Here is a 23,983-nt window from a genome sequence, read left to right as displayed (position 1 = left end):
CACTGGCCTGCGTCCACTATCCCCATCCTAAAACAACATGTGTTTTGGAAGGTTTTGCTGATGTTGGGTATCTCTCTAACCCACACAAAGGTCATTCCCAATCCGGTCAAGTGTTCACCATGGGAAAAGGCCGAGACATCTTGGAGGTCTACAGAATAGACCCTAGTCCCTATATCTTCGAACAATGAAGAGATCATTGCTCTTCACAAAGTGGTTCGTGAATGTATATGGATTGGATCAATAATTACACATGTTCGAAGCAATTGTGGTTTGAAGTCTACCACAGATGAGCCTACGAGCATTTAGGATAATGCTGCTTGTTTTGAGCAAATGAAGCTAGGCTACATCAAAAGCGACAACACCAAGCATAATCAGCAACAATAGACTCTCCTCAAGATCAAAGTGAATTAAGTTCAATTTGAGGAAAATATGGCAGACTTGTTTACTAAGTCATTGCCCAAATCCACGTTCGATAAACATGTGGCAAGAATTGGCTTGCGGAAATTATCTGAACTCCCATGATCGTTGTCATCAGGGGGAGGCACAGACATTAGGGGGAGATGTCTACATGTTTGTCTCGAATCGTGAAGGGTGTGTTGTGCTCTTTTCCCCCTTCGACCGAGGTTATTTTTGTCCCACTGGGTTTTTGTTACTCGGCAAGGTTTTTAACGAGGCAACGAGAGAAGCACCGCATTTGGACAACACAATGGGGAGTGTTTAAGAATATATCTATTTGTGTTTAATCTAAACTCTAGGTTGCTTGACCTAGTGGTAATAGAGTTCAATTAGAAGAATTTAAAGATTATCTTTCCTTGTATGATTCTAACTCTATGCATTGTAATCCTCTATATATAGAGTCCCCTATTATCAATGAGAACACACAGCGAATTTCTCTCAATTTCTGATTCCCTAAAACAGATTTAAAATTTTACAAAAATTAGGGGAGGTCTAAATAGTAAATTAGGAGGTATAACTAGAATTACCTAATTCAATACTTTAACGATTAGCAATTTAAAAGAAAATTTTCTTAATGATAGTTATTTTGCCGTAATATAATTAAAAATTAGATCTTCAAAACTCTTGATTAAAAAGTCATCAAATCCGACCTCTGCCAATACGGTCGGCATTTCACCACCTCCTCCGAAAACACTCAAAAATGAGCAGACGGATCAAAACCCTAATAAGCACAGAGAATGATCGGAACCGCCAAACCGCCTCAACCAGCAACGCCACCACAATTCCTTACTTACCTGACAACGTCATCGAAAAAATCCTGTCCTTCCTTCCGATCAATCTAGCGGGCCAGGCGAACACCGTCTCGAAGCAATGGGCAGCCCTGTGGCCTTCGTTCCCAGTAATCGATCTCGACGAGGCCGATCCGATCAATTGCGAACTCTATATCGAACCTGGACGTTTCCTCAGCTTCTTGCACCATTCTGTCAGACGATGCGGGGATCAGAGGCTCTTGGACAAGTTGAGGATTCGAGCCAACCTTCGATACGCCTACGTGTTGGTAACAGAGTGGATTGATTTTGCAATTGATAGGTGTGTTAAAGAGTTAGATCTTCGAAATTTGGGTGAGAATTGTGAGTTCCTGATAGCTCATGCCGTTTTAACTTTGAAATCTTTAACCAGTCTGAATTTGGAGAATGTGAGAGTTTATGCAAGTTCTGGACTTAACGGTCCAGTTTGTCTACCCTTATTGAAAACCATGTCACTCACAGAGTTGGAATTTTTCGACGATGAGGAGGACTGGGCCATTTGCGCCGTCCCCAGCTTAATTTCGGGGTGTCCTAGCATGGAGCAATTGTCTATTAAGAAATGTAAGCTTGGCTACTCTACCATGGATCTTGAAATTTCAAGTTACAGTCTCAAATCCTTGGAAATTATGCATTGCCATTGTATGCATTTGGTGGTTACCGCCCAGAATCTCGAGTCTTTTACATTCTATTCGGATTGCACCTGTCCTTACCATAAGACTATGTACTTGTGGGAGTGTGATAACTTGAAACATGTGGACATCTCTTGTGAGGGGTTGAAACAGCTTCTGTTGCATACATGCCTAGAAACTATGGAGAACTCGTTTCACACTCCAAATCTAGAGTCTTTTGAGTTTAGCGGATATCTGAAGGCCAAGGTCCATTTTGTGGATGCTCCATCAAAGTTATTGAAGGCTACAATCAGAGTTTGGGAGACCTCATGGCCCATTGAATATTATTCTGCTATGAGAGATTTTCTTGAAAGTTTCAATTGCTCCAAAAAAGTGAAGCTACATATTGAGGATGCTGAGGTAATATATATAAGATCTCTTTTTCAGTTCTTTTGTTGCTGCTTATAGTTCGTAGCCTCTTATTTCTAACATTCCACATAGTCGTAACTTTTAATTTTAACCCATTTGCTTGAATTCCTCATCCTTTGAAACTTAATGAATCTGGACTCTAGCTTACTCAAAGTAGAAGTGTTTTTGGCTTGTTGGCTTAGCCTTAGCCAGTTAAGTTAGTAAAGAAACCGGAGGTTAGAAAGGAATTTGATATTGAAAAGATGTTCTGATTTGATTCAGTTGGTGTTTGAAATTCTGCGAAAGCTAGGGAGGATCCCAAAACCTTCAAATTACCATATCTGACCCAAGACAGAACATGTATGCTGCTATAGGACTCAGATTAGTTAAAATGTTGCTTTTTGTTGGATAATGTGTGCATTTATAAATTGGATTCTCTTAAAACGAAGTTATAATTGAAGAGTGCAATGTGCAATTACATATTTCTTGTGATTTCCATCTTTAATAGTTTGTTGTCAATGGCTTGTAGGGTGTCATAATACCAGAACATCGGAGAATGGAATGGTCTTCCCCATTACCTAGTATTAAGCAGCTGCAGCTATACTTTTATGCTCCATTGGGGGACAGAGAATATTGTTTGAGACCTTCATTGATTTGGATGGCACCATCTGCTGAGATTCTACCATTTCTAGATAATAATGATTATGATTATGATGATGATGATGAGGATGAGGATGATGATGACTATGATGATGATGATGATGATGACGACGACGACAACGACGACGTTGATGACCACAACGAAGACTAAATAGTAAAGCAAATGTTTTTGGGGATATGGGGACTGTGAGAGAGTGGTGATTTCCATCATTCAGAAATTCGGACAAAGGTAGAGTTTGATATTCTATCAGTAGAGTTATTTACGGAAAATGATCACTTGAAGCTATACTCTGTGCCTATAAAGATTGTTTTAGTTCCTATAAAAATAAAAAAATTAAGATTGTTGCAGTGCTCTTACATACTTCTTTTATCTTATTAGTGTAATAAACAAGTTTTTATACTCCAGCATTCACATGCTTAAACCTGCCACCTAAACCCTAAACCCTAATCTTATACCTTGGATACAAAACCAAAGCAACCAACAAGAGTTGGTTAATGTCCTCAAGCTGTCCAAAGTATTTTTGGTACTTGGCCCTCATCTTAAGTGTCATCTGAAAGAGGATCTTTTGCGTAGCATCATGGCTATCCACAGTTGACAAAACAAATCTTCAATCTCGGCATGGATTGAAACAATATCATGGAAAGTTTTTGGTGAGGTAGGGTGTTTCGTGGCACTAACACTCTTATGTTACATTATAAAACACTTTCAAGAACTTCACAAACACCACTGCCTTTGCACAATCTGCTGCTTTAGGTGGTCCAACCCTCTCACTCTTCATTATATTTTTCCATGGAATCAATTTTCTACACGCAGACCCCTCTCAACTCTCCACTGACTAGCAATTCATTATTGTGTTGGAGTTTGAATAGAGATCTGTCTCAAAGGGAACCGTCTAAGATTTTCTTCCTCACTCGGATCCGTCTCAAGGGGAAGTACCTTTCCAAGATCTGTCTAGAAGAGATTTCTTCGTCTCAAAGGGATATTACCTCTCCAAGATCTGACTGGAGGAGATTTCACCTCACTTGAATCTTCCTCAAAGAGATTTCTTCTCACTCGGATTTAGCTCAAGGAGATTTCCAAACGCTGCTGGATATAACATTGTTGGATATCTAAGTCAGTTATATTAGAGTTTGAATAGAATTCAGTTTTGTAATTTGAAATCAAAAGGACAAGTCTGATCAACTTACCTTTTTTTTTTTTTTTTTTTGAGACTAGGGTATCCGAGTCTTTGACCCGACTAATCCCTAGGTCCCCCGCCTGACCCCACAACATTTGGGGAACTGGAAACTCTAGCAATTGCTAGGTGGGTACCTTGGGAGAGGGTCGAACCCCAGACCACTTGGGATCAACTTACCTTTTGAGTTTGAACTAAAGAGGTTATTGAAAGATAAGTCTAAACAACTTTCCTCTTCAATATAAACTGAAGTGGTGTCTCAAACTTTATATAAACCCAACATGCCTTCCTCTCCAAATAAGACAACAACGTATTTCCTTCCTTTCCTTCAGAGAGAAAAAACACTGAGTACGTTCGCTAGAATCCAAGGTCTGGTGCTAGGCTCTTGCATTATCGATAGTTGTATCCTGGTGGACAGAAGCCTAACGAACTACAAGCACTGAGTAGGGGTGAAATTCTGTCTAAAGGACATTGCCAATCTGCAAGCCTCTATCGAATCACAAGTCAGTTTTCTTGCAATTACGATTCCTTTTTCTCAGATACATGTTGTGTATTGTAATCCATATACTATTGTATAAATTATTGCTGTAATTATTTATATATTGTGGACGCATATTTTCAATTCATTGATACAAATCCAACATACTGTAGTTGTGTTAACTAATAAGTTGAAACTTAAGAATCACACATATCGCTGACTAAGAGCATGGTACAATTTATCTTCAAGCTCTATTCTATGGTGGATGGAAAGAATTGCTTATTGTCCAAGAGATTGCTTTTACCTCAACCTATGGATGGTAAACATTAGAATCCACCTTTTCAATTGTCAGTAAGCTTATTGCTTTGTATTTTTTTTTTTCTGATGAAAGAAAAAATATTACAAACAACCCCTAATACAACCTATTCCTTGAAAATCGAAATTGATGGCATTAAGGGCATTGAGAGGAAGACCCTGATTCTCGCCCTAGATCGGCTAAAACATCCGCAATAAAATGTGCTTCTCTCTAGACATGCCTGAATTCAATTTTCTGGAAGTGAGGTGCCAAATGTTTGATGTCATGGACAAGTACTCTTATTTGTTGTTGATACAGTCAATAAGCGTTTGCGAATCCCCTTCCACTTTGATTCCAGAAAAACCATGAAGAACAGCAACTTGCAGAACAACTCTGAGAGCAATTGCTTGTGAACCAAAACATTTGAAGGACTTAACTTTCTTGAGGATACTGAAATAGGCAAACCCTGGTCATTGATGATAAAAATACCTGCAGCTCCTTGATTATCCTTGTAAACCAATATATATTGAACACCCACACGCCAAATCTCTTTAGCAGGTGGAATTCCCGCTGGACACTCTAGCTCTGTTCTTTTCCTAGACCCAATAGGAGAGGGTAAAGATGTAATAGGTAGTAGTTTTGCATGATTTGAGAACAACTATGCTCGTGAAAGGGAGAGGGTAAAGATGTAATAGGTAGTAGTTTTGCATGATTTGAGAACAACTATGCTCGTGAAAGGGAGAGGGTAAAGATGTAATAGGTAGTAGTTTTGCATGATTTGAGAACAACTATGCTCGTGAAAGGGAGAGGTTAAGATGTATAGTAGCAGTTTTGCATGGTTTGGGAATAACTATGCTCGTGGAAGGCTCGTTAGAAGTTCAAGGCTTCAAGCAATGTCTCATGTTGTCTTGGACTGTTTTTTAAGTAATATAGTTCTACATGCAATAATGATAAATGAATCACTTTTTTTAGTACTACATGCATCACACCTCATGTAGCATCTAAAAGTCTCTAATAGGTTGGGCTTTGTGCTACATCAGTTGCCATATAAAATAGGTTGAAAGTGATACCCGAAAAGGTATTTCACCTAACGTTATTCTTCTACTTGAGATGTTTTTTTAATGATTATTTCTTAGTCATTTATTCAGTACAACCAAGTCTATGAATTTTAAAAAATTATTCAGTATACATACAATGTATATACACTGCCACCGCCAAAAAGAAAAAAACCGGTGGTGTTGGGTTCTTCTCCACCTTGTCTATAACTTTCATAATTGGAGCCTAGTCCAAATATAACGCAGTCGGGTTCTACATCAAAATATGAACAACGAAAGAGGAATTTATCTCGAAAGGATTTTGGCCAAAATTTTCCAATTATGTTTTTTCCCTCCACATATTGATTTGTTGTGTATGGTTGGTGGGCTTGGAATTGCAAGGAAGAGAGGAACATAACCCAAGTAGTGGTGGAGCTCGAGGTGGCTGGAGGAGGAAGAACCCGTTTTGGTTCTCCTCTTCGATAAACCGCCGTGAGATGTTATGGGGGGTGGTGGATCTTGGATAGTGACTAGACGGGACTAGACAGTCCTTTTGGGACCAATTCCATGACGGAGGTAGCGTAGGGCCGGAGAAAAAATTGAATCACTCGTTTTGATGGGGGTCGACCCGCTAATGTATGGAATATATAGGTTTTGATAACTCTTATACGCTATAAATTTTCTATATATTTAAGCCATAAAAGCATGACAATATATTGCTCAAACGATTTAATCTCATGAATTCGATAAATATGTGTAAATTCATTTTCGTAAATAAATAAAGAAGTGCAAGTATAAAATGTTTTTATATTTTTGAATAGCTGAGTTTGGAACCCAGTCAAGCTGAAAGACTCATCCCCACGCTATTACACATTATTATACTAGGTGATGTAATATCTGAATTCGAAGTAATTACATAAGCATTACATATAGAGCACATCCTGCAAGAATGCAGGAGGCTCCTCTAAACAGAGATCAATATAATCACCTACGCTAGCAAAGTGAGCAAATCTATTATCTACACTATTTACTTCACGATAAAAGTGTCGAATTTCAAAGCAATCAAAACCTTGCATATAATCTTTACGGCCAAAAAAAATTCGACAAAGCTTAGAATTGTTGGAAAAACGTAGTAGAATTAATAATTTCCCATTTCCTATATAAACCCGAGACCTCTGCCAATATCGTCGTCATTTCACCACCTCCGCCGAAAACACTCAGAAATGAGCAGACAGTTCAAAACCCTAAAGAGCTCAGAGAATGATCGGAACCGCCAAACCGCCGCAACCTCCGACGCCACCACAATTCCTTACTTACCTGACAACGTCATCGAAAAAATCCTGTCCTTGCTTCCGATCAATCTAGCGGCCCAGGCGAACACCGTCTCGAAGCAATGGGCAGCCCTGTGGCCTTCGTTCCCAGTAATCGATCTCGACGAGGCCGATCCGATCAATTGCGAACTCTATATCGAACCTGGACGTTTCCTCAGCTTCTTGCACTATTCTCTCAGACGATGCAGGGATCAGAGGCTCTTGGACAAGTTGGGGATTCGAGCCAACCTTCGATACGCCGGCGTTTTGGTAGATGAATGGGTTGATTTTGCAATCGAGAGGTGTGTCAAAGAGTTAGATCTTCGAAATTTGGGTGAGAATAGGTACTACCTCCTAGCGCATAGCGTTTTAACTCTGAAATCTTTAACTAGTCTGAATTTGGAGAATGTGAGAGTGTATGCAAGTTCTGGAATTGATGGTCCTGTTAGCCTACCCTTACTGAAAACCATGTCACTCACAGGGTTGGAAGTTTTCGACGATCAGGAGGACAGGGCCATTTGGACCATCCCCAGAATAATTTCGGGGTGTCCTAGCATGGAGCAATTGTCAATTAAGAAATGTAAGCTTGGCTACTCCACCATGGAGCTTGAAATTTCGAGTTACAGTCTCAAATCCTTGGAAATTATGCATTGCCATTCTATGAATTTCGAAGTTACGGCTAAGAATCTCGAGTCTTTTACATTCTATTCGGATTGTACCTGTCCTTACCATAAGACTATGTACTTGTGGGAATGTGATAACTTGAAACATGTGGACGTCTCTTGTGAGGGGTTGAAACAGCTTCTGTTGCATACATGCCTAGAAACTATGGAGAACTCGTTTCACACTCCAAATCTAGAGTCTTTTGAGTTTAGCGGATATCTGAAGGCCAAGGTCCATTTTGTGGATGCTCCATCAAAGTTATTAAAGGCTACAATCAGAGTTTGGGAGACCTCATGGCCCATTGAATATTATTCTGCTATGAGAGATTTTCTTGAAAGTTTCAATTGCTCCAAAAAAGTGAAGCTACATATTGAGGATGCTGAGGTAATATATATAAAATCTCTTTTTCAATTCTTTTGTTGCTGCTTATAGTTCGTAGCCTCTTATTTCTAACATTCCACATAGTCGTAACTTTTACTTTTAACCCATTTGCTTGAATTCCTCATCCTTTGAAACTTAATGAATCTGGACTCTAGCTTACTCAAAGTAGAAGTGTTTTTGGTTTGTTGGCTTAGCCTTAGCCAGTTAAGTTAGCAAAGAAACCGGAGCTTAGAAAGGAATTTGATATTGAAAAGATGTTCTGATTTGATTCAGTTGGTGTTTGAAATTCTGCGAAAGCTAGGGAGGATCCCAAAACCTTCAAATTACCATATCTGACCCAAGACAGAACATGTATGCTGCTATAGGACTCTGATTAGTTAAAATGTTGCTTGTTGTTGGTTAATGTGTGCATTTATAAATTGGATTCTCTTAAAACAAAGTTATAATTGAAGAGTGCAATGTGCAATTACATATTTCTTGTGATTTCTATCTTTAATAGTTTGTTGTCAATGGCCTGTAGGGTGTCATAATACCAGAACATCGGAGAATGGAATGGTCTTCCCCATTACCTAGTATTAAGCAGCTGCAGCTATACTTTTATGCTCCATTGGGGGACAGAGAATATTGTTTGAGACCTTCATTGATTTGGATGGCACCATCTGCTGAGATTCTACCATTTCTAGATAATAATGATTATGATTATGATGAGGATGAGGATGATGATGACTATGATGACGACGACGACGACGACAATGATGATGATGACAATGACGACGACGTTGATGACCACAACGAAGACTAAATAGTAAAGCAAATGTTTTTGGGGATATGGGGACTGTGAGAGAGTGGTGATTTCCATCATTCAGAAATTCGGACAAAGGTAGAGTTTGATATTTTATCAGTAGAGTTATTTACGGAAAATGATCACTTGAAGCTATACTCTGCCTATGAAGATTGTTTTAGTTCCTATAAAAATTAAAAAAATTAAGATTGTTGCAGTGCTCCTACATACTTCTTTTATCTTATTAGTGTAATAAACAAGTTTTTATACTCCAGCATTCACATGCTTAAAGGTAATCAATTAACTGCCACCTAGTCTTGACTGTTGACAATGAAATGTACTGCTTGAGTGAGAGTCCCTCCCTTGCATGTCTTAAACTTTTTGAGATTAATGTTGGGATGCCTTTTCCATTTTATATTTGCCATTGAGCTCATGTTTTGTTTACTTCCCAGGGCGGTTGAAAGTTCAAGTTCCAGTGTTTAACTCTTGGACTTCATTAATTGGAAAGCTCAGCAAATTGAAATTTCATGCTTTTGAATCTCAGTCTTTTTGCATTCCTGTCAGAATGGTGCAGCTTCCACAAGTTGATACATATCATCAGCATCCTTGTCAGTTTCATGAATTTCAAAAGGATTTTGAGGCATCCTCACGTCTGTTTCGAACATGAATTTCTTAAACATAAAAGATCTTTCATTATATTTTGTCGTGGAATCATTTTCTGCCCTCAGAGAACTGTCTCAAATCAACTGGCTAGCAGTTTATTACTGTAGTTGTGTTGTTGAAACTCAAGAATCAAATGCATTGCTGACTAAGTTCATGGTGCAATTGATCTTCAAGCTCTATTATATGGTGGATGGAAAGAGTAGATGGTTGTCCAGGAGATTGCTTTTACGTCGACCTGTGGAAGTTAGACATTAGAATCCACCTCTGCAATTGTCAGTGATTTTTATTGCTTTATTGATGCAAATGATAAGTTGTTAACTTACACAACTAATTTTCTATTAAATGCAAATATGATCGACGTAAATTATATGTGGCTTGCATTATTCTCTCGACACCTCATGGTTAGCACTATGGCTTTCGTTTCCCCAAAGCCTCTCAAAACTTGTTGATCATTGTTTTGCTAAAACGTTCATCCACTTGAATCTTTTGTCTCTTGATCATTGTATATCTCGTTTTGGAGGGTAAGCACTCTTGCCATTTAACTTGTCACCGATGTTGAACACAGTTACCGGTACCTTAGCATGAAAGGGAAATCAGGGAATGTAAGCTTTCACCACTCGACTTTCGGTTTACTTCTAGTCTTTTACATTAGATTTTCTCTGGTTTATAAGGGTCTAACAAGACCAAGCTCGGATGTCGGGTCAGTGAAGCTCAAGTCATATATTTAGATTTCAGGTGCCTCTTCCCTGAAGCAAAGCACGGAGAAAGCTTAACTCAGAGACTGCCCAACTCTGCGGGACTGTTACCAATTTGCATTGGAAGGACAAGAAGACACTAAACAACCTCATTTTCAGCTGGCTAACAGGCTCTTCTTTCTCTCCCATAATAAGAACACGGGTAGACATGGCACCATTGCACGAAAACCTGGTTTCAGAATCAGTCCTGGAGATGGACCAAAGTATTTTGGACTCAATGCTCGCCAAGAATCACGACAAGCTCAAGAAGCTCAACTAAAATTGATATCATTATTTTTCTATTTTCATTTAATCTTGTCCTGACTTCTGTTCGATCATTGAGAATCCTAGATATTGACTCTTCTCCTCCATCGTTATTGAAGCATCGGTTGGGTAACTTGTTAGACAGTTCTGTAACCTTAGTTCACTTCCCAATGGGGCATTATGATCGCGTTTCACAGGCAACTAAATACTTTGACACATTGGGTTTGCTTTCCATGTAAAAAAAAAAGAGCTGTTTGGGTGATATATGTATAAAACTATAGATAACTACGTTATAATCGTACTCCTATAAGCTCTGTGGGTTACATGTGTGTGCACTCGTTTCCAACTTTGTTAAGCTCGTTCGGTTTACGCTCTTATTACTTCTACAATCCATCAATACTTGGTTTGTGCATTGAACTGAACCCCTTGCGCGGTGTTCTCCTTGGTCTCCATGACTCCATGTTCCCTCTATTACTGTATGAGTTGACGGTATATATGAAAACAAGAGTTGTTTCATGATTCCGTTTGTTGGTCGTAAGAGCTCATTTGGCCAAGTTCCTGTTTTTCATCGGTGTTGCTGACAAGGTAGATAGATGAGTTTTAACTTATGCATCTCGATTTGTTGCCCAACTCTTTCTTGTCAATATAGGAGAAAGCCTTGACACAACTCAAGGTAACAAGAAAGCAAAACAGTTGCAGTTAAAAAATTAAAATAGTTGCACTTGGTGTCCTATACGCTACAGAGAAAGCTTAATTAACTACTAAACTCGGAAATGGGAGAGCCAAAACATGCTTAAAGACAGAACTGATGGAACTACTGCACAACCTAAATTACCTAATACTTACGTTTTGCTTTATCAGTGCTCTTAGGGTTTGTTATTAAACCGGATCCAGAAGCTGTCTCTCGTGTGATAGATTCATAGAGTCTGGCTTTTCTCCGCTCTAAAAAGTGATCTCGAAGAATTTCGGAGCGTAGCAACTTGGGATTTTCACCATCTAATGACGACGGTGATAAGTGGAGTCTATAAACTATTGATATAGACATTTCGTCAGAATTATTATCTAGGATTGATTATTGAAGTACACAGCCTAGCAAAAATTTCCTCGTCACTCGCATTACTTTTTTGCATGTTGTAGTTATACAGTTTTTGGTGCTTGTCTTATCATATCTATTAGAATTAAGATAAGCGCTTAAGATATCTTTTAGAAAACCTCATAAATTGATTTATGCTTCTATCATAACATTAAATGTTTCGGATTTGCAAGCACTTAGAAAATGTAATGCAGGAACTTGTTGGTAATAAATCACATACTTTTTTTTTTTTTGAAGTAAGGGTTCATTGGATTAGATAACCAGCCAAAAAGCCAGAATCTACAGACACTTAAAAGTCAAATATAACGAAAAACAAGAGATAATTTTGACTGAATAACTCAGATATCTCATTCACCTTACAAAAAGAAATTATATACAAATTACAATTGTGCCTAATAAGACAAGTACTACTCCTAAGGCAAGTAGTAAACCTAATAATACTACAGATATTACATATCATGGAATATTACAGAATATCTACATAAATAAGGTAAGTATGACTCACGCCAACACTCCCCCTCAAGTTGGCGCATACAGATCACGAATGCCCAACTTGTCAAGTGAGTCATGATCGAAATGTCTTACTCGATACTGCCTTCGTGAGAACATAAGCTAACTGTTCTTTTAAGTGGACAAAAGGAAAAGAGATAAGCTTAGCATCGAGCTTCTCTTTAATGAAATGTCTGTCAACCTCAACATGCTTAGTTCTGTCATGTTGAACTGGGTTGTGAGCAATATCCACCGCTGCCTTATTATCACAATACAAATTCATGGCTCGTTCGGGTTTAAATCCCAAATCACGAAGTAAATTTCTCAACCAAAGTAATTCACAAACTCCATGAGCCATACCTCTATACTTTGCTTCAGCACTTGACCTAGCCGCAACCTTTTGTTTCTTACTTCTCCAAGTAACAAGATTACCACCTACAAAAGTGAAGTAACCAGAAGTAGATTTTCTATCCGTAACACAACCTGCCCAGTCTGCATCTGTATAACCACTAATATCCAGATGATTATGCTTTGAAAACATCAAGTCTTTTCCAGGTGCAGACTTTAAATACCTCAGAATATGGATCACAGCTTCCATATGAGTTTCACTTGGATTATGCATGAATTGACTCACAACACTAACTGCATATGCAATGTCTGGCCAAGTATGTGAGAGATAGATTAATCTGCCAACTAACCTCTGATAGCGAGCCTTCTCTGTAGGAGTTTGATTAGGGTACTCAACCAGTTTATGATTATGCTCAATAGGAGTATCAGCAGGTCTACATCCTAGCATTCCTGTCTCTGTCAACAAATCAAGCACATATTTTCTCTGGTACAAGAAAATTCCTGAACTCCCTCTGGCGACCTCAATCCCTAAAAATTATTTAAAAGAACCAAGATCTTTCATCTCAAAGTCTAATGCAAGTAGATCTTTTAATCTTTCAACCTCCTCTGAATTATCACCAGTAATTATCATATCATCAACATAAATAATCAAGGCAGTTAATTTACCTTCACAGCATTTCAGAAATAATGTATGGTCAGAGTTGCTCTGCTTGTACTCAAAACGACGCATAGCTTGAGAGAATCTTCCAAACCAAGCTCGTGGTGATAGTTTGAGTCCATACAAGGACTTATTTAACTTACACACAAATCTACCTCCTGTGCTTGCCTCATATCCTGGTGGTAGATCCATATAGACTTCTTCAGATAGCTCTCCATGTAAAAAGACATTCTTCACATCAAACTGTTGCAAAGGCCAATCTAGATTAGCTGCTAGAGACATCAACACTCGAACAGTATTAATCTTTGCTACTGGAGCAAAGGTCTCCTCATAATCCACGCCATATCCCTTTGCAACAAGTCTTGCTTTATACCTGTTCACTAAACCATCTGCATTGTGTTTGATAGTGTACACCCATCTACATCCAACAACTCTCTTTCCTTGTGGAGGTGGCACCAACTCCCAAGTATTATTCTTCTCCAATGCCTCCATCTCTTCATTCATCACTTGAGACCATTTGGGATCCTTGAGAGCATCCTGCACTTTACTGGGAACACATACAGAGGATATTTGATTCACAAAAGAAGCATGGGATTCGGATAATCGGTGGGTGGATACAAAGTTAGCTATGGCATACTTAGACTTAACATCTAAACTTGGTTCATATTGACGAGGTGGTTTACCACGGGTGGACCTAGGAGGCAAAACATACACACTATCACCAATATCAGAGTTAGAAGAAACACCACTAACCTCAAGATTGGGACGCTCCTCAGGGATTGGTTGACAAGGGTTATCTATATCTAAGAGGGGTGGAGGAGCTTGGCCTTCTTGGAGGGTAGATGATTCGGCAATTGTCTCTTCTGTTTCGGAACTCGCAATGCTCTGTTCGGCAGTTGCATAGCGACGGGTAGACGATTAAGCAATTGCCTTTTCTATTTCGGAACTCGCAATGCTCTGTTCGGCAGTTGCATGGTGAAGGGTAGACTATTCAGCAATTGCCTTTTCTGTTTCGGAACTCGCAATGCTCTGTTCGGCAATTGCCTTTTCTGTTTCTGCAGGAGTGTCATTGGCTTCAATGGGCTGAATTTTAATCCCACAAGAGCTCTCTTCCAAAAAAGTGTGTTTCTCCCCCTGAAGTGAAGGATTGATGGGAGAAATATAACATGCATCCTCATAAAAGGTGACGTCCATGGTAACAAAAACTTTATGTGTAGGAGGATGAAAACACTTGTAGCCCTTCTGATGAACACCATAGCCCACAAAAACACACTTTAATGCCCTGGCATCGAGTTTGGACCTTTGATTCTTAGGAACATGGACGAACACAACACACCCAAAGACACGAGCAGGGAGATTAGAAAACGAAGGGACAGACACATGATTTGAAAGGGCAGCATAGGGGGTTTGACCATTGAGAACAGAGGAAGGTAGCCTATTGATGAGATGACAAGCAGTGAGAATTGCATCTCCCCAAAGATACTTAGGCATATGAGCACTAAATATAAGAGACCGGGCTGTGTCAAGAACATAACGATTCTTTCTTTTTGACACCCCATTTTGTTCAGGAGTTTGAGGGCAAGTAGTTTGATGAATGATCCCATGAGAATGAAAGAATTGGTGAAACTGAGAATTGATAAACCCCCCCCCCCCCCCCCAATTATCAAAACGAAAGACTTTAATATTGGCTCCAAATTGATTTTGAACAAGAGCAAAAAATTCTTGGAAAGCAGAGAAGACTTCATATTTGTGTTTCAATAAAGCGACCCAAGTAAGACGGGTATAATCATCAATAAACAAAACAAACCAATGTTTGCCAGACAAGGTTGACTCACGGGAAGGTCCCATACATCAGAATGAATAAGCTCAAAAGAAAAAGAACTCCTAGTAGTACTCAAATGATAACTAGTACGATGACTTTTAGCTAAAACATATGACTCACAATGCAACTTAGACTCATCAATGCCCAGAAACAAGGATGGCATAGATTTCTTCATGACACTAAAGGAAGGATGCCCCAATCTCCGATGCCATAGCCATGATTCTTCAACTTGATTAGTAACCCCAGTCGAAATCAAAGCTTCTTGGACTGCCTTCTCCGGCTTCATTCCGGGGAACATACAACCCAGATGAAATAGTCCACCCCTCAGATAACCTCTGCCGATTATTTCCCTGGTGAGGAGGTCCTGAAAAATCACATACAACGGAAAAAATGTTACAGAACACCGAGGTTGAGTATTAAGCTGAGGCACAGATATAAGATGATGAGAGAAATCAGGGACATAAAGAACATCATGTAGTGTCAAAGAAGGGGTGAGACGAACAGACCCTATTCCTAAAACAGGAAAAGAATCACCATTGGCATTGACAACAGAGGAAATAGAGGGTGGATTGAGAAAAAGAAAGAAACTACGATCATAGGTCATATGGTCAGATACTCCAGAATCAATTATCCAAGTATTGCCACCAGTAAAGCTTGAAATTTTTAAAGCAACTCCAACCTTACCATTACCACCGCGACTTACGGATGCAGTATCCTTACCAGCAAAGTTGGTGTGATCTGGTTTTGTCACCGCATAGTAATCTTGGTCTTGAATAAGATGAACAACAGCCTTTCCCTTGGGTTTGTTGTCCTGAGGTCGGGGCCTATCAAAGTAGCTTGCTGGAAAACCAACCAACCTGTAACAATTTACTTTGATGTGGCCTGGATTCTTGCAGTAGTTACAAGTCAGATTTGAGGAGAACCTGGGAGAAACGTCTTGATCTTTCACCATTGTGAATACGCAACGGAAGGAAAAGCAACAAAGTGCTGGAAATATAAGAAGGCAACGGTGATGAAAGGATCAAAGGACAAGGAACAAATCCAAGCACAAAGAACAAGGGTCAAGGATCAAAGAACAATGAGTCAGAGTCCAGGATCGGATCTCTGCTTTGATACCAAGTCAAATATAACGAAAAACAAGAGATAATTTTGACTGAGTAACTCAGATATCTCATTCACCTTACAAGAAGGAATTATATACAAATTACAATTGCGCCTAATAAGACAAGTACTACTCCTAAGGCAAGTAGTAAACCTAATAATACTACAGATATTACATATCATGGAATATTACAAAATATCTACATAAATAAGGTAAGTATGTCTCACGCCAACATTAAAAGACAAAAAAAACCAATATATTTCCTATCGATGAAGCACTGCAAACTCATTACAAGTCAAGTTGAGCCCGCTATTGAAGCAAACCCCTAAATAAAGAACAACTCCATGTCTTTTGAGGAAAAATCATCTTCTAGCCCTCCACTGTCAGACACGCAATTGTGGTACGAAAAGAAAGCTATTTCCTAGCAAAAAAATATTGAGTCAATTCTCATTTATAAGCCGCTTCATCCAGTCCAACTGAAGATAATAACAAATTTCGTAGAACCATAACCTGAATTATGACTGGCACTTTAAAGACCTTAAAAAAGCCCACATAACCCAAGTAGGTCAAATTCTCAGGTCAGGCCCTCCTGACGGGCTAAGTAATGAATGGGGGTGGCAAGACACCCTCCTTGGTAGTCCATAATTTAGTCCTAGATTTAGAGCCCAGCAGCCCAAATAACCCAAGCCTAGGCCCAAAGCCCAAGCCCAAACCCGAGCTCCCAAGATAGCAACCTTATCCCTCAGTAGCAAATCGTCGCTGCCACCGTTCCTTTCGGTGGCCGACCGCAACCAAGCCTGACCATGGTGGACTCAAGCCACAAACCAAACAACGTCTCCGAGCACCTGCACAAACAGCTCGATACCGACTAAACTGAGCTCGAAACTTTGATCAGAGGTGGCAAAGCACAGAACCAAAACGCCTATCTGATCCCCTCAAACCGCCGATCCTGAAAGCACCCGGATCCAATTCCACCCACCACCGAACATGCCTTTCCCGAAAGAAAAACTATAGTAGAAACAGATCTACCCTTTTTGCGAAACAGGTCTCTCGTCTCAATCCTCTGGCGAAATCCTCCTGACGCTGGCGTAGTAAGCACAACGGATTCGGCCAAAACGCGGCGTCTCTGCTAGAATCGAAACCCTAGGTTTTGCTTATAGAAATTAGTTATGTGGATTTTATTGAAGCGAAATAATACATATGTCTTCCTGGTTATGTTTAATGAGATATCGATCACATTTCATTTTGCATTAAATTATTCATTTCTTTTATTTAGAAGTGAACATATACATATATTTCCAAACCTGCAATATGCCATAACGACTTTTCTCTCTAGGGAGAGAAACCCTAATACCCTAAGTCCGGTCTTTTCCATTTCACTATTCAATCTCGTCTGGCGGGGCCCCGACCGGTGCTGGCTCCGGCCTTGCCGTCGTCTTGGGTTGCTGCCAGACGGGTATTCGATCCGATTCTGTCCTAGGTTTGTTCATGGATGGTTGCGCTTCGGATTTTCCAGAAGGCTTGGCTTGTTTTATGGCTTCATCTCAACCAGCGGCATGGGTGTGCTGATCATGACCAGTGGGATTCCGGACGGCGCGTGTTGTGGCGGCGTGATTCAGGCGTGAGCTGTGGTGACGTGAGGTGTGGCAGTTTGGGTCGCTGTGGTGAGTGGCTGTGGCGGCGTAGATTGCAGCAGCACAGATCATGGCAGAGCGGGTCGAATTGTGCTGCTGTGCTTGTGGCGTACGGCATGTCGTCGGGAGTGCTGGGTGTGTGACATACGACATGTCGTTGAGGGTGATGGGCTGGGGATAGACCAACTTGATGGACTCTGCAGTTTGGACTATTCCTTTGGATGCTTTGGGCCTGCTACTTTGGGCTAGGGTTTTTTCCTAGGTCTTTACTATGTTTTAGCTTGTCTTTTACAATAAATTCCCTGTTTTTCAGGAAACTAAGCACTGATGTGCACCCAATGTCTCTCTAGCGTCTCTGGAGTAGTACCGAAGGAGGATATTCGCTAGTTCTACGTATTGAATGTATAATGAGTAGGACTATATGTACGTACCACATGTGGGTACTACCACTAGCTTATTGTCTATCTATGTCCTTAAATGACAGCAGAAGGGTATGTAATGGCCTATTCTGGCTTGTGATGAATATATTATTTTGCCCCCGTGGCATTACTAAAAAAAAAAAAATTCCAAACCTGCCGGGTTAAATAATATGGCGTTAGTTTCTCCCAATATCATTTTTTCATGTAGTTCGAAACTGTTGAGGATATATACTGCTATGGTCAATATAATTAGAGTCAAACTTAATAGGTGTTCAAAGTGTTTTATGATCATATATAGAACAGGTAATTTACTAAATATATGTTCATTTTAGGGATGGCTTTAATTGTTTATTTCATGAGATAATATTAATACAGCTGTTATCTTTCCATTATGTCACCACTATGATAAAGCAAATGGAGTAGCCAGTAAAACATTCTTTGCTAGTTGATGCTTGTTAGAATACATGTACTTTGTAGAGATTCCTGATACTATTTCAGAATTTCCTCTAGATGTTTATCGTAATCAGGGGTTTAGGCTCCATGTCCCCTCCTTGTATTCGACAGTTTCATTAATCAAGGCTTGAGGGCAGCCGCACCAGCCCTTTATTAAAAAAAAAAAAAAAAAAATTAATACAGCTGACATGTACTTCCCTAGATTTCACTCTGAAATCCGAGGTGGTTCTGTGGGCCCATTTCAAGAATAACTCTACAGAAAATTTGGCCCATACTATTGCTAAAAATGGGCTATCTAAAACATATAAAGACATTCTAACACTTCTCAATGATCATAACTATCCTTATCTCCTAGAGCTTACATGCTCCCCACAATTCATAACTAACTCCCCAACAATTTTAACAAGTTTGAATCTACTCAAAATACAAATTTATACAAATGTTGGTAATTAAAGCAATCCAAGGATAAAATGGATATATTACATAAGTAGGTTGAACAGTAACCTACAACGAAGATGAAAGTGGTGGGCACTATGCCTCAACGCCTATGCACGTTCGACCTCAACTAATCTACATACTGAGTACGAAAAACTGAAAAGCCCAAGGAAAAGCATTTAGAAAAACTGTACGTGTGAGTGGATGAAAAAAATGATTTCAAGGAAAAATAAAATAAAATTTAATGCTTTCCCTATTTAATTCTCAAATAAAAACCAAAGCAAGTAGTAAATTTTTGTAGAAATACTTTTAATCATCCCTCTGATACTGATATCTCTAAAATAAAATATAAATCAATTCATTTAAAATATGAGTATCTCATAAACATTTCCGAAATATCATTTAAAACTCTCACATGATTAAAAAAGGCCATGACTAGTGGGTATTGCTGACTAGTTATTTCATGCCACATGGAGGGTACTGTCGACCAGCTAACGTGTCAAAGGGTACTGCCGATTGGAATACGAGGAGGCGATAGCTAGAAAGTACTATCGACTATCCATATGATGTTATTTGGATGGTACTGCCGAACAAATGACACATCGAATGGAATTATCAACCGGTATACCTATAAAGCGATGGCTAAATAGTACTGCCAACTAACCATCTCATGTCATCTAAAGGACACTACCGATCATATGACGCATCGGAGGGTACTGGCGACCGATGTGAGGGTCCTTTTCAATTAAACAGCGACTAGGCCAAAATCAATCTAATATTCTAATATTTTGATTAATGGGAGGATTTTATGTGTGATTCAAATAATGGATAGAGTATGGCATCATGAAGCGTGATGTAGAAGCTTTTGGGTTTTTGGATATGGGATTCCTAGGAAAAATGGATTTGAAGAAGCTTTTGGGAGAAAATGGCTAAGAGCTGGGTTTATGTTTGAAGACTTGATTGTTGTAGGTGTTTCTAAATTTTTTGGATTTTTGCTCCATGCCTATTCCAAGTCAAAGTATGCCTTTTGATAGGCTTGATTGGAGAGTTAATACTAGAAAATTCGTATTAATTTCTGATGACTTTCTGGAAATTATTTTGTGGTTGTGGCCACAAGTATGTAGTTCGGAGATGACATGGAATTATTTCGGACGAATAATTTTTAGAAAACTGTCAGTTTTTTTTTTTGTAATAAAGGGCTGGTGCGGCTATATTCAAGCCTTAATTAATAAAACTGTCGAATACAAGGGAGGGGGGGGGGGGTACGAAGCTTGACTTTTTGTACATTGCCTTTCTCCAAAAACTTCCTTTATGAAAGTCATAGAGCGCGTCGATACGGGTTCGTAGATATGTGGAACGCTAAAATCAGATTTCGTATGAGAAAGTTATGGCCGTCAGAAAACATTTCCATTTTGGTATAAATGTGTTTTTCCGAAATTTTGGGCATTGGAAATCTCTTTCTCTTTCTCTCTTCTCTCTTGGCTGAAACCCTCACCATCTAATGTTTTTCAACTGACTCGACCCGACTTTTCAAGAGGATTCCGGTGTCCTCCGGCGATGGCGCTTGTCCAGTACTGTTCAAACTGATCTCACCTTCCTCTCTATGGTGGTGGATTGCGCCAAATATCACCCACTGCGGCGCATCGAAGCAGCGAAGGAGGCAGTGATCCGACCTAATCGGAAATCTTAACTCCAGCAACGGCAAGGCGTGAAATCAGTCTTGTTCTTCTCGTGGGAGCTTCCTCTTTCGATCCATGGTGGTGGTTGTGGACGATTTTCACCGGAGAAGAGTCAACTCGAGGTGAACAGTGGATTTCAGCTTGTGAGCTTAATCCAGGCCGATCTAGGCCAAACCGGCCAAAACCTCAAGTATTAAAGTTGATCCTCGTAGTATAAACTCCATTTTGGACTGTTGGATTAACGTGGTTTTGAGTTTGGCCTGTGGCGGTGCTTGTGGTAGACGTGCCACTGCCAGTGTGCGGCGCTTGGCGGCGTTTCGGCCATGTCAGGGGTAGTTACTTGCTTCGTTTATCATCTACTCGTCGATACGAGCATTCTGATATATGATTTGTAGCATTTGGAGATCGTATGAGCATGTTAGGGTTTTTACCGGTTTCGATTATCTAGATTTTCAATCCGTGGGGATCCGATCGATGGATAGACTTGACATATTGATCCTAGAAGCAATCTTGAAACTGTGGGTGGTCTCCGATGTGGTTTCGCCTCGATTGGTGTCACTTTTGGGTTTTAGTTCAATTGGCATATTTGAACTTTAATTGCTTATTCCGAATTTAGATGCTTTTGTACTACAATGGGTATTAAGATGTGGCCTTGATATGATTAGGTACGTTGAAAGTGTGTTGAGAGGATTGCGGCAATTAGTGCTTATCTCAGTTTGTGTGTGAAGACGCAGCGGGATTCAGAGGTGAGTAAATCTCACAATGTTTGTTTATAAACAAAGTTACTTTATCGTCTTAAAGTTATCTATTTAACTGTGACTATAGTTGGCAATAGTGGCATTCCTGAGTGAATAGCTACATGTATGTGTGTATCTCTTTGTGGGTGTGATGTACGATGAAAACAATATGCATGATTTTGTTGACATTATTGTTTTCAGAGGTGACTTTTCAGAAAAAAAAATATAGTTTGGAAATGATGATTTCTATTGTTTTGAAAAGTATTGAGATTGACATAACATTTTGGGTCCAATGCGACTCGCTTAATGTTTTGATCTTTGTCATGGATGGTAAACAAGATTGGGTCACTAATGGTGACGGAGATTGGGTCACAGATAGTGACTAGGATTAGGTCACAGATGGTGATCATAATTGGTATAACATTTTTAAGTCCAGTACGCCTTCTTTAAATGTTTTGATATGTTGGGATTGGGTTTGAAGACCAGATGGGTCTGAAAATTAGATGTCACAGATGGTGTCCAAGGCATGTTATCGGGAACCAAGCCTTGGCCGGGTGATTGGTTACAATTAGTTAGAGCTCTAGTCTGTTTGCCAGAGGTACTTCATGGGGGTAACTGCGAGTTACCGGAGACTCATGAGTACGTGTTTTAAAAGAGAGTCTTGAGAGTAGTCTTTCTTTTATTGTCCATGAGGGACTTTGACTTTCATATTTGAAATGTTGAGATTTCAATTAATATGATTCATCACTGAGTGACACGTGTTTTCTTTTGAGAAAAGAGATGTTGAGTTTTGGAAAAGAATACAATACGTGTGTTGCTTCCTCAAGTTGATTTGAGTGGATTTATCGTGGATTGTGTGATCTTGTAATTCACTTTCGAGAGTGAAAATGATTTCAAACATTACTTGAAGTGGTTTTGTTTTGAACTATGATCGTGAAATCAAATGCTGATTTGATGTCTGAGCATATAGATTTTGTCACGAGTGGACTTGCTAATGCATATTTTTGAATGATGCAAAATTGATAGTTGAAGCTGTGATATATACCTATTGATTGTTAGGTTGACAGGACTTAAGCATGTGTTCTGTTTCTGGTTGTTGACTTTACTCATACAAGCTTGCAAAAACTTACTGGGTTTGTTTTTGCAACCCAGTGCATTGTTCCATGGTGTAGGGGTTTATCCTGCAAGTTAGAGTGAGCATGGTTGAAGCTATAGAACTTCCTTGCCGTTGCAGTGGTAGGTTTATTACCTACTCTTATTACGCAGTTGTTAGTTTTCCATTGTGTAATGTATGTAGTGTGTTTAGTTACATATTGAATTGATGTTTCAGTTAAATTTGTAAATTTTGCTTAATGTAATATGTGACTCTAAAGAACGAGTCTGTATTCGTATTATGGGTTCGGGACATTGTTGGTTGCCTTGTTTAAAGGAAAATTTTCATAGGTATTTAGTATTGGTGTATGAACCATCACGTCTGGTGCTTTGTGATTGAAATTCGGGGCGTGACAAAGAGTATTGTAGTGACTCAGAATACTTCATTTTTGAAGTAAAACATTTATTTTTCAACTCATACATGATTTCTTCCCTAAAATCTGGGAAAGAAGTGGGAGGAAACGAGTGGACAATGTTGCAGCAGAGGTAAGCACGATGACAAAAACCTGGAATGAGGTGGATGAGGAAACTTAAGATCTGCAAGCTCATTGTTTAAGAAAGAAGAGAATGTCCCTAAACTGGTTGCAAGGTTTCCCCCTCACTAACTAGCAGAAGGAATAAGTATTTCTTGAGGATTATAGTTTGATCTGTGTGTATTCAATTGCTGTGGGATAGAAAGCGAGATTAGAACGAAGAGGAAGAAAGTTGGATTTTCTGTTTTGGACTTTTGGGTTTTAAAGGAAAAGTTTTCCCAAATCTCATACTCACCTTTTCATTGATTTACATGTTGTCAATTGATTTATGCCTGAACCGTGCGAACCTCACATGACAGCTGCTCTTTGAATTGTGTGTTGTTTAAAATCCGCTCCAAGTCAAGGTTTGCTTCTTCGGTCTCACAGTTCATCAAAGTTTTTGTGATTCTGATTAGGCGGGATGTCCCATTACCTGTCGTTCTACTATGGCTATTGTGTCTTCTTGGGCGATTCTTTAATCTCATGGAGGATAAAGCGGCAGATCTAGTGTTGAAGCCCAATACAATGTATTGGCAGGTACATGTTGTGAGTTTACTCGATTATGGTATTTATTGGCAGATTTACACATGCCTACATTGGGTCCTGCTGTTTTACATTGTGACAATCAAGCAATTTTACATTTTGTTGCAAATCCAGTATTTCATGAAAGGACACTATCTATAGATATGGATTGTCATTTAATTTATTCGAGATAAAATTGAAGGTCAAGTTGT

The 23,983-nt window shown here is 39.4% G+C and overlaps 2 protein-coding genes across 3 annotated transcripts; both read left to right on the top strand.

Annotated features, from left to right (window-relative positions):
- The first annotated feature begins 1,082 nt into the window (after positions 1-1,082).
- On the top strand, positions 1,083-3,295 carry LOC112172588 (F-box/FBD/LRR-repeat protein At4g26340). Its single transcript, XM_024309990.2, has 2 exons — positions 1,083-2,290; positions 2,808-3,295. Exons 1-2 carry the CDS (start codon positions 1,157-1,159, stop codon positions 3,087-3,089), a joined length of 1,416 nt encoding a protein of 471 aa, XP_024165758.1. The 5' UTR covers positions 1,083-1,156; the 3' UTR covers positions 3,090-3,295.
- Positions 3,296-7,066: 3,771 nt separating this feature from the next.
- On the top strand, positions 7,067-10,082 carry LOC112172587 (putative F-box protein At1g49610). Of its 2 annotated transcripts, XR_005801459.1 has the most exons (3): positions 7,067-8,277; positions 8,795-9,154; positions 9,508-10,082. XR_005801459.1 is itself a non-coding variant. In XM_040508135.1 (2 exons), exons 1-2 carry the CDS (start codon positions 7,144-7,146, stop codon positions 9,074-9,076), a joined length of 1,416 nt encoding a protein of 471 aa, XP_040364069.1. In that variant the 5' UTR covers positions 7,067-7,143; the 3' UTR covers positions 9,077-9,472. The 2 variants fall into 2 exon arrangements, 1 of the variants encoding a protein (XP_040364069.1); XM_040508135.1 differs by lacking the exon at positions 9,508-10,082 and having other exon boundaries at positions 8,795-9,472.
- The last annotated feature ends 13,901 nt before the right edge of the window (positions 10,083-23,983 follow it).

The sequence above is a fragment of the Rosa chinensis genome, chromosome 6 (assembly GCF_002994745.2).
Source record: "Rosa chinensis cultivar Old Blush chromosome 6, RchiOBHm-V2, whole genome shotgun sequence".
In the NCBI taxonomy this organism is placed as follows: Eukaryota; Viridiplantae; Streptophyta; class Magnoliopsida; order Rosales; family Rosaceae; genus Rosa; species Rosa chinensis.
Note: the sequence above shows the minus strand (reverse complement) of the source record. Positions and strands in the feature narration are given on the sequence as shown.